At 35.0% G+C, this 14,252-nt stretch overlaps 1 protein-coding gene across 3 annotated transcripts in view; it reads left to right on the top strand.

Annotated features, from left to right (window-relative positions):
- POT1 (protection of telomeres 1) overlaps positions 1 to 14,252 on the top strand; it is a 102,369-nt gene that overhangs the window by 74,139 nt on the left and 13,978 nt on the right. For all 3 annotated transcript variants that reach the window (XM_027840208.1, XM_027840207.1, XM_027840209.1), the window contains 5 exons: positions 7,034 to 7,203; positions 8,247 to 8,332; positions 11,099 to 11,155; positions 12,802 to 12,958; positions 13,378 to 13,583. In XM_027840208.1, coding sequence (XP_027696009.1) covers positions 7,034 to 7,203; positions 8,247 to 8,332; positions 11,099 to 11,155; positions 12,802 to 12,958; positions 13,378 to 13,583 — 676 coding nt within the window. The remainder of the gene's footprint in view (positions 1 to 7,033; positions 7,204 to 8,246; positions 8,333 to 11,098; positions 11,156 to 12,801; positions 12,959 to 13,377; positions 13,584 to 14,252) is intronic.

Below are 14,252 nucleotides of genomic sequence, written 5' to 3'. Positions count from 1 at the left end.
GTGTAGAGCATTTGAGTGAGGACCATTTGTGGGAGAAACAGAAGAGTTATTGTGTTGCAGATAGAGAAAAAGGAATTGGATGATGAGTTCTAGATGCAGATCACAGTGCTGGGCTATAGGCAAGCTCTAGTAGTAATGGGAGACTGGTTATGCAAACTTCTGCTTGAAGTCTCTGAGAAAAGCAAAGGTGAGGAATTCTTGGCTTGTCTTACTAATAAAGTCATCCTTTAGAAAGTAGAAGAAGCCACAGGAGGACTTGATTCTGACCTGTAAGGAAGAATTTGTTTCTGAAATAAAAGCAATTGGAATATCGTGAAGAAGTAATGATGTTGTATTATAGTTTGTGTCATCCAGGGCTGTTTCTCAGTGGAAGTCAGGTCAAACCAGGGAGATAGATTTCAGGAAAAAGCAGTGGGCAGGAGGAAGGAGTGCATGATTTTTCAACAAGAGAAGTACAGGAAGTTTTACTACGGAGGAACTGGAAGCAAGTAAACACGTAAGATGCACAGTTAAAAGGTAGAGCATAATTAAGAGAGTGATCAACAATATTGGCATGTTTTTATGTGCAGATAATTAACTGCCTGCTGTGTCTCATCAGCTGAGTGGGGAGTTACATCTAAGGACACATTTGGGCATCTCAAAAGCAGGAGACTTAGGTAGCTGGAAATGAGTCAAGCCTTGTGCCCAAGAAACTCAGAAACCCATGTTCCTTTGATCCTGTTCTGTTTATCTTCCCAGTGTTGATGGGATTTAGCTTCAACTCTTCTGGGAGGCGATTTTTGCCTCATGGAGGGCTTCATTGCTGTTCAAGTTGATAAGCCTCTCTCCTACTCCTAAGCACATTGGTTGATCCTTTGCTGCTTAGGCTTGTGACTGTATTGACAAAACTTATTACCCTGCTGTAATGCTTGTGAAATTCCACCCCCTTACAACACACACAAGACCAGCGACAGCATCAAGCCTGGCTGTAGACTTGTAACTTGTAACATTGATTTACCACTTTGTGCTTCTTCTGTTACCCCTCTATAACCTTATGTGTCTGATCCCAGAAGTTTGGGATCTCACCTTTGGCTGTTAAGGAGTTCTATAATCTAAGAATTCTTTATATGTTTCAGAGTTATCATTACTGCTCTGCTTAATTTATGTTCTGGTAGGTATCGATGCGGAGTAGAAGTGAAGCTTAGGTTTTGGGTGTTTGTAACTCATACAGTGAATACTTTATGTGCTTTTGAACTCTTTTGGTTAGTGTATCTTTTTCATTGCACACTTGAAGAAAATTTAAACGTGTGTGTGTGTGTGTATGTGTGTAATATATATATTTTTTTAACCTTGTAACCAAAGTAGAGAGAGTAGAAAATTTTTTTGTTGCTTCCTTAAAGCTCTTTGATCTCACCCAGACTGCAGATTTCTGTTGTCTTCTACTCTCCATCTCTGTAATTTCTTTTTCTGTGTCTGTCGTTGTTCCAATCATTGCCACTTTTAATCTCCATGTTTCTTTTCTTTTTCTCTTCCTTTCTTTGCTTTTCTTCCGTGTATCTTCTATCATCTGTGACTTTTCTCTTGATCCATAGATTTTGTGGGAAGAAGTTGGCCTCTTATAAATACTGTAAACAAATCAAATCACATCTTTCCATCTAGTCACAGAATATTTTATGTAATCTTTCAGTCTTTAACTTTTATCTCAACAGTTTTCCTCATTGATGTTTAAAGTTTGCTAATTTGCGTCTTGAATCTTTTGCATGGAGACTCAGAGGTGCCAAATTGGGGTATTACTTCCAGGTTTAGTACCTTTATATACTCTTGATGATGTTGGAAATCTAGTCTGATCCATTTTTTTTCCTGTAATTATATTGGCATTGTATGTATGTATGTGACCATACTGTATATGGTTTCAGTATTGTGCCTTGGACATTTTCTGCTGCAGAATAGTTAAGTTTTCGGTTTGAAGGATTGTAAAGAATAATAATTCTTCTAGTAACATTTTGCATTAGCATAGCACTTATTGCTTTTAAAAGTGTTTAGGTTTTTTATTTTTAAACAATGGAGTGTATTATCTTTATAGTAATTCTTAGATATTTCAGTGAATCTGAGATTTCAGCTATAAAGACATTCTTCCCAATGATGCAAATTGTATCTTATCTATACTTGCTCAACCTGTATAATTCATCTCCTCCCACAAATCACCAGAGGCACAGCTATACCCAGCAGGTCAACAGAACCCAGAACCAGGCAGGGCTGCCCTCTACATTCCGTCTTAGATGTGTGTGTGTGGCCCTTTAAAATTTTTGTTGAAATGGATAGGTAGGATGTTTGTTAGTTGTGATTCTCTCACTCCCTTTCTCTCATCTTCCCTTTTTCAGATACTTTGTGAATTGATCCCTCATAAATTGGGCTGACTCTGGGACATTGTGTGTATCATTCTCCTCCTCATTATTATTATAAGTAATAAAAATGATGATGATGTAATGATAACTCTCATATATGTGGTACTTGAAGGTATAGTAAACACTTTGTCCATAGCAACCTTGTAAGGTATGGAGCGTAAGTGTTATTCCCATTTTACGGAAAATAAAACTGAAGTCCACAGTGGTTAAGTAAATGTATAGGAAAATAAGTCAACCTCTACCCCACAGGGACTAAAGTTCACAGAAATCAAGTGATTTGACTAAAGACACATGGGTAGCACCACAGACAGGTCCTTTGAATCCAAAACTTGTGCTCTTTTTGTTTTAATGAATTAGTAGGTGTCAGACTGATAATTTGAATCTGAATAATTTCTGACTCCAATTCCAGTACTGTTTCTTTCTCCACCATTCTGCCTCTACTGTATGAAAAATCTTGACTACACTACAAGTGTGATTTTATCAGTTTAAGAGCTCTGTGCTCCAACTCTGCCTTGGTAGAGTGTTTTATGGTTTTGTGGGGAAAACAAAATGCACCATCACCATATAAGCTTCTTTTCACGAACCTCTCTCAAATTAGGCAGGTACTTGGAAAACTGGGGCAATATTTGCACCACTGTCAGTCTTGAACTTATTTTTTCCCATATTTATTTTCCATGTTAGTTGAGCTTCCTGGTCTTGAACTCAGTGTCATATAGGTCCAGAATCAAGGGGTACTTTCATGCCACAAACATGTATCAGGGTAGTACGTTAGAGGTAGAGTAATTATTTGTTTTCAAAAGGATTTTTTTTCTCTTTAAGAAGTATTTACTAGAATTTTGAATCCAAAAGCACATCACAAATTGTTTAAATTTATTTTCCTGTAACTTTAATGAATATATGTATTGTGTAAAGTGAGGTACAACTAGACAAATGCTCCATTGAATGACTATATAAAATCTTTGTATTCTCTGGCTTTTTTTTTCTTTTTTTGCGCTTTTTGGTGAGACAGTCAGGGTTAAGTGACTTGCCCAGGGTCACACAGCTAGTAAGTGTCAAGTGTCTGAGGCTGGATTTGAACTCAGGTCCTCCTGACTTCAAGGGCAGAGCTTTATTTACTGCACCACCTAGCTGCCCTCTGGCATTTTTCTATATATTGTACTTTATTTTGCTGTTACTGAAAATATTTAACTTATGTTGCCAGAATTCTTATTTTCATTTAGAGTAAATACTTACTTAAAGTACAGTGGAGGAAGATACTATTTAAATTTTAGGCAGATTTTTTGGTAAATAAATGATTAGAAGTACTGTACATTTCTTTAATGCTTCTTGAAAATTAAACCTCATGATTTCTTTCTGATTCATTTTTCTTAAATATTTTAATTCATATCCAGTTTTTTTTTCCTTTTCTTTCTGATAGTGTTTCATCAGTTAAAATTTAATCTATTTGGAATCTTGTCAGCATACTGATCTGCATTTGACCTACTCTGTTATAATATTATGTATGCTTTGTTTCACCAGGCCTCTTACTAAAAATTGAGCTAAAATACAAGACTGCCACCAGAAGGAATGTATGAATATAGCAACTTGTTATTCTTACTGTATGATTTCTATTTTGATGTCAGTGTAAGAAAATCTTAGTGTGTATATTTGGTCTTGATGATTCTTATTTATTCAGTTTGCTGAGTATTTTAATCTGAGTATAAATGGAAATGAAAGGCAGTATGGCCTGGAATTGGGAAAATGTGGGTTCAGTTGCTATCTCTGCCATATATTAGCTGTATAACCATAGGCAAATTACTTACCCTTCTCTCAGGGTTCAACACAGCCCTCTAAGCCTATGAGTTACATTCTGCAGAAGTAGAGTCTCTACAAATCAAGGTCCCTAGTCTGATGAAATCACAAATCCAAAACAAAAAAAAAAAGAAAGGAACAAATGAATGAATGAATAAATGATGAAAATTCTGCTTGAAATAGAGATTTTTTAAAAAAATATTTCTTGGTGTCTGTGAGAGGTAGCAGAGCTTAGTCAGACTGCTGACCTCAAAGCCAGGAAGACCTTGCCTCTGACATATACTGAATGAGTGACCCTGGGCAAGTCTCTTAATATCTCAGCTTGAAGAAAACATGCTTACTAGCATTGATAGAGAGAATTTAAAAGTTTATTTATGTTGTTTTTGAGGAAGCAGTGGGATGCAGTAGAAAAAACATTGAATTTGGAGTCAGTCCCAGTTTTCTCTGAAATCAACCATTTAATCATTTTATGTACTCTCTTAGTTTCCAGTATTTTGCTGCTTCTACACACATGCACACACACACACACACACACACACACACACACACATACACACACACACTTTAAATATCTTTGTACATATTGGTCTTTTGTTCACTTTCCTTGATTTCTTTAGAGTATACGTCACATAATAGTATTGCTGGGGCAAAGAGTTTGCACAGGTTAGTGACTTTTTGGTCACAGTTCCAAAATGTTTTCCAGAATGGCTGGACTAATTCACAACTCAACCAATAGTACATAATGTGCCTATTTTCCCATAACCCTTCCAACAATTGTCATTTTTCATTTTTGTCAGTATGATAGGTATGAGGTAAAACTTCAGAGTTGCTTTAATTTGCATTTCTCTAACTGCTGGTGATTGGGAACATATTTTCATGTGCTTATTGATAGTTTGGATTTCTTACTTTGAAAACTATTTGTTCGTATTCTTTGAACACATTTCTTAGGAAATGGCTCTTGTTCTTCTAAATTTAAATCCATTTCTTATATATCTACTGTGTATGATCTTTGTTTGCTTATAACTGTAGTAGAAGTTGCATATTCCTGACTCTGGTTCCTTGGCAACTGATCTGCTTCCTTCTGGATTCTTGCAGTACTTTCTTCTTTGAAATGGGATCTCTGGATTTTGGTTATGGCATTCCTGGAACACTTTCTTTTGAACTCTTAGAAATTGATTGGTGAATTTTTTTTATTCTCACTTTGGTCTTTCATTCTAATAGAATTGGGTAGTTTTCACTTTATTTACTGAAATGTAGTGTCTAGACTTTTTTTTTAAAGCATGGTTTTCTAGAATTCTAATGGTTCTTTAACTTTCCTTGACCCATTTTCTCAGTAACTTTTTATATCACATTCCTTATATTTCAGTCTTTTGATTTTATTCTAATAATTCTTACTGTCTTTTAAACGCATTCATTTCTGTGTTTTCTGGTTTTCTGTGTTTTTTGGATAATGTTTACCACTTTCTCTTCTAAGCTATTTATTCTTCAATTTTTTTTCCTCTGTAGGTTTTATGTCATTTTTATCTCTTTTTCTAGGTATTTAGGTGATCCTGTATAAAATCTATTTTTAAAACTTCTTCTTGAAGTTGTTAAAATTACTCTTTGCTTATTTTGGAGCATCTCTAGAGCCACAATAATTTTTGATACTTGTCTGCGTTTTTAATTTATTCCTTTCTCTACCTTTAGTTCCTGAATTGAGGGTTTGTTCCATGTCCAAACTGTGTCTCCTACTGCATTTTTGGGTGGAGTGGTTGGCCCTGCTTGGTCTTGTCCTGGTTCTTCTGGATTCTTGTGCTGACCTCCACTCTCCAGAGTTAGGCTCTCCTGGATCATTGAGGCTTAAAGTGCTGAATCTTCAGGAATCTCTATGGCATATCAAGACATTGTGCAAAGGACCTCAGACCATTTGGGTACCTGTGCTGTCTTAGTATTTGTGCTGTCATACCTGCGTTGGACCCTGTAGGTCCCCGTAAATTCCAGGTTCCCTACCCTGGGGCTTTCTGATCTTCCTCAGAGTATACTGTGTGTGCTTGTGTTGAGTTGAGGAGGCGGGAGTTGTGGGGTGTTGGAATCACTGACTTTAGATAGAGCTTAAAGGTTTTTCTTATTTCATGTGGCCTTCTGCCCAACTTTTCATGAAGTTCTGGGGTGAAATAAGTCACTTGCTGTGATTTCTCATTGGACTGCTTGATCATTATTCAGTGTGGTGCAAATCTCACTCAGTGTGTTGCTGGAGTAAGTAGATGGAATTTGGATGGTCAGCTTCCATTCAGGCAGCAATTTTGGCTTAAAGTGTGATCATGCAAAAAAGGATAACTCTATAGTTACAGTGAGACGAATAACCATACCAGTTATATCAATGTCAACTAGTATGTATGTAACATTAGTTTCATCTGTGACCTTCAGGATCCTTAAATATCTAATGTTCGGAGATAAAGCAGATTACCAATTAGTTGTCCATTCCAGTCATTGACTAAGGAGATGCAGGCATAGGATATTCAGTTTTGAGAGTGAGTTGTTTGCAAAATACAGTTTGGTAATAGTCAGGCTCCTCCTACACGACTCAGTACTAATTTTGGGAAGATCTATTATGCCTAGAAAAGCACTGAATCTTGAATTATATTCTTCACTTTTTTTCCCACACTAATGTATTGGCAAGTGAAAAAGCTTTCAAAGGCATCATTTGAATTTAGCTTCAGACTTGGCAAGATTTCTTAATGACAGGGCCAAAGAAGATGATAATCAAAATAGACAGAATGCCTCAATTTAGGAAATACAAAGTGAAAGGAAAATGATATGATTGAACATTCTTAAAAGACGGCAGTAGTTTTTTACTTAAAATATAACTTTAATTTTAGATTGGCAGCTTTCTCAGGATTTATAGTTTACACACAAAAATTCAGCCAATAACTCCTAAGAAGCAGTCAAATATTGCACATCTAGAATTTCATCTTCATGGAGGTACCTGCTATGGTCGAGGAATCAAGGTCTTGCCAGAAAATAACTGTGATGTTGAAGAACTGAAAAGGTAAGAGTATTAAATGTGTGCTTAGACATCTAGGAATATAAAAGACATAGTCAAGTCCACTTTTTATCAGTGCTGGAGTGTCAGACCAGATGAGAATAGAGCCATTTGACTTAATTCTTTTGTATATTAGGAGGTTGTGTGGTGCAGTAGTTGACTGTGTATATGGAAAATGCTCATTTTAGTTGATGTTACACTCAGAATAAAGTAAATGGAAAAAATAAGGACAATTTTTTTTTAAATAAATTATCTAATGCCATTCTTTTTAATGGTTTTAAGATGGCAACACCACCATTTTATGTCTTCTGTAATTAAGATGAATGAATGCGTTAAAAAAACTACTTAGCTTAAAGTACTTTCGCTAAATGTCAGAGGTCCAAATGCAGACATGAAATGGTCCCTGCCCTCATAAAGCTTACCTTCTAATAGGGGAAAACACCGATAAGGTAATAGGCCGGGAAAGAATGCTTTTGTTTAGGAAGTCACGGGGATAGTGAGTGGAACAATATAAAAGTTCATTAAAACAATCCTTTCAGAGCAAGAAGTGGAAAGCAGATCCCTGGCTGCCAAGAGAGCAGTCGATAGAAGCTGTGAAGAAGCACCATCCCAGAGACTGTAGGCAGTTCAGACCTGATAAGCAGCAGCATGTTATTTTGCTTTTTGGGTTTAAATAGATCTAGAGCTGGAAGGTACCTGGGAGAATGTATAGTCTAAACTCTTCATTTTATGGAAGATCATTTTCTAAATAAGGACACTGAGGCTGAGAGAGGTTAAGTGACTTGCTCTAAAGAATCTAGAAGCCATTCGTAGTAGACCTTTTTCAACTAATGCCTACTTTTCCTGGCTTCTAGCTCTCTAGATTTGTCATGACCGTGTTTATAGCCTTTTACCCTGTTCTACCCTTTCATTGACTCACAGTTAGGTTGGCATCCACCTAAGATGCTGTGAAGAACCTGGGCTAATCTCAGTTGGATGTGGTAATTTTGTCTTGTGATACATAGTATAGTAGCATGAATTTTGAAAATACTGTATTCTTTGTATTACAGATTTTTAGATTCTGTGGATCTAGCTGAGTATCAGCAGTTGGAGAATATCTGTGATTTGGACTATAACATCTCAAGCAGTTTTTCCTGTAAGAAGTCTTAAAAATGATTCTTTTTTGTTACATCAGTGCTTCAAAAGTATATTACATCTTTTTGATGTCTCACATAAAAATCCTTCATAGTACTAATTAAGATGAATAAGTTGATTTTTGTGGAAAGTCTTAACTCATTAAGCTTTAGTTTTTGATTTCTTCAAAGCATTTTCCACCCTAATTATTTGGGTGGAATTACTTTGTGCAGTTTAGGTAACTTTGTCAAAGGGAAAAGAAATGCAGCCTAAGTGATTTAAATAAGGGTAACAAGATGTGAGGAAAACTGTCGTCTTGAACTTCATTTATTTGGTCTCTGTCTTTGAATATCCCTGACCATCTGGTCGTTTAAGTGAGCCTGGCTGCTCCAGTAACTGCCAAAGATATAAGATCACCATCCAGTGGTGAAACAAGCACACTGCAGGAACAATACAGTACAAGTAGTGAATTGCTAATGTACAGTAATGCAGTACAGAATATATTTTAGCTATACTGCAGAAAGTACATTAAAAATATAAATACTTTGTCTTCCTAACATAATACAGCAGGTCCTCCTCACTGTGGAAATATAGTCTCAGATAGAAAAGTCTTCTAATGGAGAAAAGTTCTCAAGCTCCTAATTATATTATATTCAGAAATCAATAAAGTATAAAATTGTTAAGTTTGACGTGAATATTTGAATTATAAAACTGTGAAACTCAAGAGTTCTGTTTGTATCACTTTGATAATAGTAATAATAATAATGATAGTTAAAATTTATGTAGCCCCTGTTATGTGCCAGGCACTGTGCTAACAAACATTATCTCATTTAATCCTCACAACACCCCTGGAAAGTAAATGCTTTTATTATTCCCATTTTATAGATGAGGAAACTGAGGTTAATTGACTTTCCCAGGGTCATACAGCTAGTTTCTGAGTCTTAATTTGAACTCAGGACTTCCCGACCCTAACACCCAGGACTTCCTAGTTTGTAGGCCACTCTACTGCCTGCCCTTTTTTGATGCAATTTATCTCAACCTATGTTTTATACTCCACTGGAGATCTAGAAGCCACTTGTAGCAGACCTTTTTAAACTAATGCTCACTTTTTCCTGGCTTCTAGCTGTCTAGATTTGCCATGATCATGTTTATATCCTACCCTTTCATTGACTCAAAGTTAGGTTGGCAACCACATAAGAATAAAAAGGGTAGTTTACAAGTATTTTTAAGACTAGTAATGCCTTTTTTTCTTGTCTACTTTTTAATACAATACTAGAAGAGATAGACCTGGCAGAAAATTTAGAATGCATCTAGTCCAATCCTGTCATGTTATGTTGTAGGTGAATAAAATGAGGCCCAGAGAGGTTAGAAAACTTGCTCAATCTCACACCAAGGTATTGGTGGAGCCAGGAGCAAAACCCAATAAATTCAGAAAGATAATGTTTCTTCTGAACTAAAATTTTACTTTTCCTAAACTGAATTCTAATGAGATTATAAAAAGCATAATCAATCAAAAAACGTTTTTAATGTGCCTACTATGTGTCAGACCCTATGCTAGGTGCTGAGAATAGAAATAAAAATGAAATAGATCTTGCCCTCAAGAAGCTTACAATCTATCACAAAATAGTATTTGCTTAAATAAACCAATGGAAACAGTAAAATTTATATTGAACTTACAAATATTCACCCAGAATGAAAATTGATACTGAGAGATAATCTAGCTAGGATTGTCTCCAGAAATGTGCTGGTAAATGTTTAACCAACCCAGCTGTCTGGGGAAAAAAAAAATGTATACACAACCAACTTTTAAGTTTAATCTGTATTAACATTTTCTCCGTCACTTTCTTCAGCTAGACAGTCAATAAAAACAATAAACCAAGCCCTGATTTTTATCATTTGCTGATTTCAAAGTGTAAATGCATGTACTGAATACTTAACAGTTCTCAGAGCCAGTCTGATCTTGCACAAGTGCACCCCAGAGTATCTCCCAGTGTCTACCAGAGATGTTATAGTAGGATTATACAAAATCAATGTAAATGCCTATAAGGAAGAATCCATATGAATTCAGTATTTTTAAATATATGAATGTACAAGGATTGGGCATGGTGGTACACACCTATAATCCCAGCTATGTGAAAGACTGAGCTATAGTACCCTGTGTATATTGAGTGTCCACACTATGTTTATCATCAGTATAGTAAGCCCCTGGGAGCAGGGAACCCCCACATTGCTTATGGTGGGATGAACCAGCCCACGTCAGAAGCAGAGTAGTTTGAAGCTCTTGTACAGATCAGTAGTGGAATCTGGCCCTGAAACAGCCCCTGCTCTTCCAGCATAGGTAAGATTCAGAGATTCAATCTTTAATTAAGGAAAAAAAAAAGTGTACAAGGGCTGTAATAATGATTTCTTTTGCTTGACTGTACTTTTGTTCTAAAGACAAGAAATAGTTCTTTTGGGGACAGGGAAGAGGATTCATTGAGAAGTGGCAGTTATGTAAAAAAAAGAACATTAGTAAACATTTTTAAAGGGGCAGAGTTTGTAAGCTGAAATAGTTACCATCAGAAATATTAGGGTTTTTTTCTCTTCTCAAAAATGAAGGTTCTTGTTTGTAATTATTTTGAAATTTGCAGTTTCTTTTATTGTATTTGTTACCTTGATAAAAGGTAAACACTACTTTATGATATTTTTAAATCATCCTATTAAAATTAACAAGATTCTGACTTTATCTACACTTGCCTTTCATTCATTCAAAATTGTAATGTGGTAGTTATTTTTTTATTTCATGTAGCCCAAGACTTTGTGTCACCATGTGATCTGGAAAGATGTCAACAGCTATCTGCCACAGGTATGACAACACAGCCACCCCAATATTGTTTTTGTAATAAAGAAGATACCTAAATGTTTCCTGAAAACATTTACTAGCTGGTCTACTCAATTTAAAGTCATGCTAGATTCCTATGAAAGTAGAACAGGGTCATCTTTAATTCCTTCCCCCTTTACCTTGTTACTTTATTCCATTTTGTCATCAGGTAAATTAATATATGTTTTGATATTTAAAAGGTATATGTTTTGATATTTAACCCAGTTTTTAATACTGTACTGAAAAGGTGCCTACTATATCATTGATGTTGAGTGCTGCCCTGAGAAGAGTTGAAGAATATCATAATTCAGAATTAAAAAGTTTACACGTGCTGTATATTTGTCTTAATAAAAATGTAATCATCTAATTTTATAACTTGAATGACTTTAATAATGATCATGCTTTATGTTTTGGTTCTCTGTTCATCTATAATATTCAAGAGGAAACATTCTTAAAATGTTTAAAGAGCTCTACTGCTGACCTGTTCTGTATAAAACTACAGTATGACAATACCCCAAGGCCATAATAAGCTCCTGCAATTAATTAAGTTGATCATCTTTACTAATGGGCATTCAAAAAAATCATTTTTAAAATCATCTTCCCTTAAACTATTAGCTTTTGAATCTTGCCCAATGGAGGCAACCTTCCAGAGATTAGAATGAAACTGAGTGCTAAGGAGAACAGCCATATAGAGAGAAAGAAGAAGGAAGAGAAAGGGCCTTAGAGACCCATAGAACTTTGGGCCACAGTCAAATACTATTGGATACTGTTCAACTAGGGTAGGAAAAGTTGCTTCTAGATCACCAGGCAGACTAGGCCCATCCCTGCCTGTTTTCAAGAATTGTCTAGTATTATTCCAAGCCTTCTTTCCAAATACACTAAAATGTTTTATTTTACTGGCTACTTCCTAGGTAACCTTCCCTTGCATTGCCCTCATCTTCCTCCCAGTGTGATTCCCGAAGCCATAGTATAGAATGATCATGGTAGTAGAACATGAAACATGGGATTTGGCATTTGAAGGAATCTTAGACATTCTGAAGTCCAAGGTGCTTGTCTTAGAATGAAAAGAATGAGTCTCAGAGTCATACAGGAAGAAAATAGACAGCCAGTTTCAGAGTTTTAATGGTAGTATAGCAAAACTTCATCAATTTGGACTAATTAGCTATATAGTTCATCTTAATTAGAAATGTTTGAGTGTGATAGATGACTTTAAAAGAACTACCTTGTATTAATTTCAGGTACATACAGTAATTGGAACTGCATTGTCAAAATGCTTCCTAGTATAGGTTTCTTAAAAAGTATTTGCTTTAATGTGTTTATTAAAACAAACTTGAATTGTTCATATTATAGGAGAAATTTTAATTGGGTATATTATATCTAAAAGAATGTCCTAAAATACATTAAAAACAGGTTATCTTGAATATAATAAGCATTCCCTTCGCACTCTTGTTACATAGGACTGCTAGAAAATCTTTCTTTGTAGATAATGTAAGGTTTATTTCTGCCAACCCTTTGTCCAGATGTTACAAATTCTGAATTAATGTCGTCTAAATTAATTGGACTTCATCATATACACGTGGTTCAGAGGGATTCATGGAATGCTGTATTCATCCAAAAACACTCCTTTATAGTACTTACAGATCACCAGTATTTGGAGACAACTCCATTGAGTGCTATTTTGAAACGTGATGCTCCTCAACAGTATCGCATCAGAGCAAAACTAAGGAACTATGAACCCCAGAAACTCTATCAGTCCGTTAAACTTCATTGTCCTAAATGCCATTCACTGTAAGTGTTTCATCTACTCAAAAAGATAATTTACTTCAAATTATCTCTGTGTATTGTGTAGTATATCATTGAGTTTTAAGTTTTAGAATGATCAATTAAATATATTTAAGTTAATGCGATGGATTTTGGGCCTGTAATCCTAGTTTACACCTTTCTGATTAATTTCAGTAAAAATATTCGCTATGTAAAATTATGATTTGAACATGCTTATCAGCTGCCTTTAATAACATTACTAAATGTTTTATAGTATATAAGAACTACTTAACTGTCAAAATATAATCATCTTCATAATAAAGAACTTAGTAAGTATCTTAACAGCTGTGCTGTAATGATAATAGTTCGTTAGCCTTCACTGTTTTAGTCTTCCAAGCAGCTTTGCAAATCATTTGTTTCTGTTATATATTATACAATGATTTTAGGCAAGAAGTTCCACATGAAAGTGACCTTGAGTTAGTTTTGCAAGAGGCTGCAACAGAGCAGCCAGATCCCAAACTACAAAATACATCACTGTATAATTCAGAAGTATGGACTACCCAAAACCAGCAAGAAAGAAAAATAGTTATTCATTTTATAAAAAATGATGGAATTCTCCAAGTCCCAGAAGTTACTTTGATCATGATAGAAGGTATGTAATTTTTAATTGCTTTTTTGTTATAAGAAGAGCCTTGACCATTAGGTTGTTTTTCCTCTAGTAAAGTGTTAATTAATTTTGCATAAAAGTTAGGTGATGTTCCGACATACTGATTCAATTGATAGTTGCAAAAATGTCTTAAGTTTTTGTTGTTCTTTTTTTACAAAACACCCAGAATATTTATATCTGAATCTAAATTTGGGCTTGCTTTTGGGATTACACTTAATGGTTTATTTGGTTTTGTCTCACTAAAGTGTGAAAATTGAGCTTGGATAATAAGATGGCTCTTGGTTTATGACTAGCAGCTATTAACTTGGCCTCTAGATGTCACTGTTGTTTAAACATATCAGAGTAAAGTCTCAGTATCAGAATGGGAAAGGGATAGCTTTAGAAGAAATAGTGTTAACTAAAGTTTAACAAGAATTGAACCTTTTTCAGTTTGCTTTCAATAAAAGTCAAGTGAACATTTTAAAAAATTTTTTATTGTTATTTAAAGATTTTCTTATGAGCTTCCATATGATTAAAGGGAACATCCTTTCTGTTCTGTGCTAATGAATTTTGTTCACCAAATAAATAGCAATAATAACATCATCATTTACATAGCACTTTAAGGTTTGCAAAGTGCTTTGCATATTTAATTTTATTTAATCCTGACAACAACTA

Source organism: Vombatus ursinus, unplaced genomic scaffold, assembly GCF_900497805.2.
Source record: "Vombatus ursinus unplaced genomic scaffold, bare-nosed wombat genome assembly UNPS02014839.1, whole genome shotgun sequence".
NCBI lineage: Eukaryota > Metazoa > Chordata > Mammalia > Diprotodontia > Vombatidae > Vombatus > Vombatus ursinus.
This window is presented reverse-complemented; position numbering and strand designations above follow the sequence as displayed.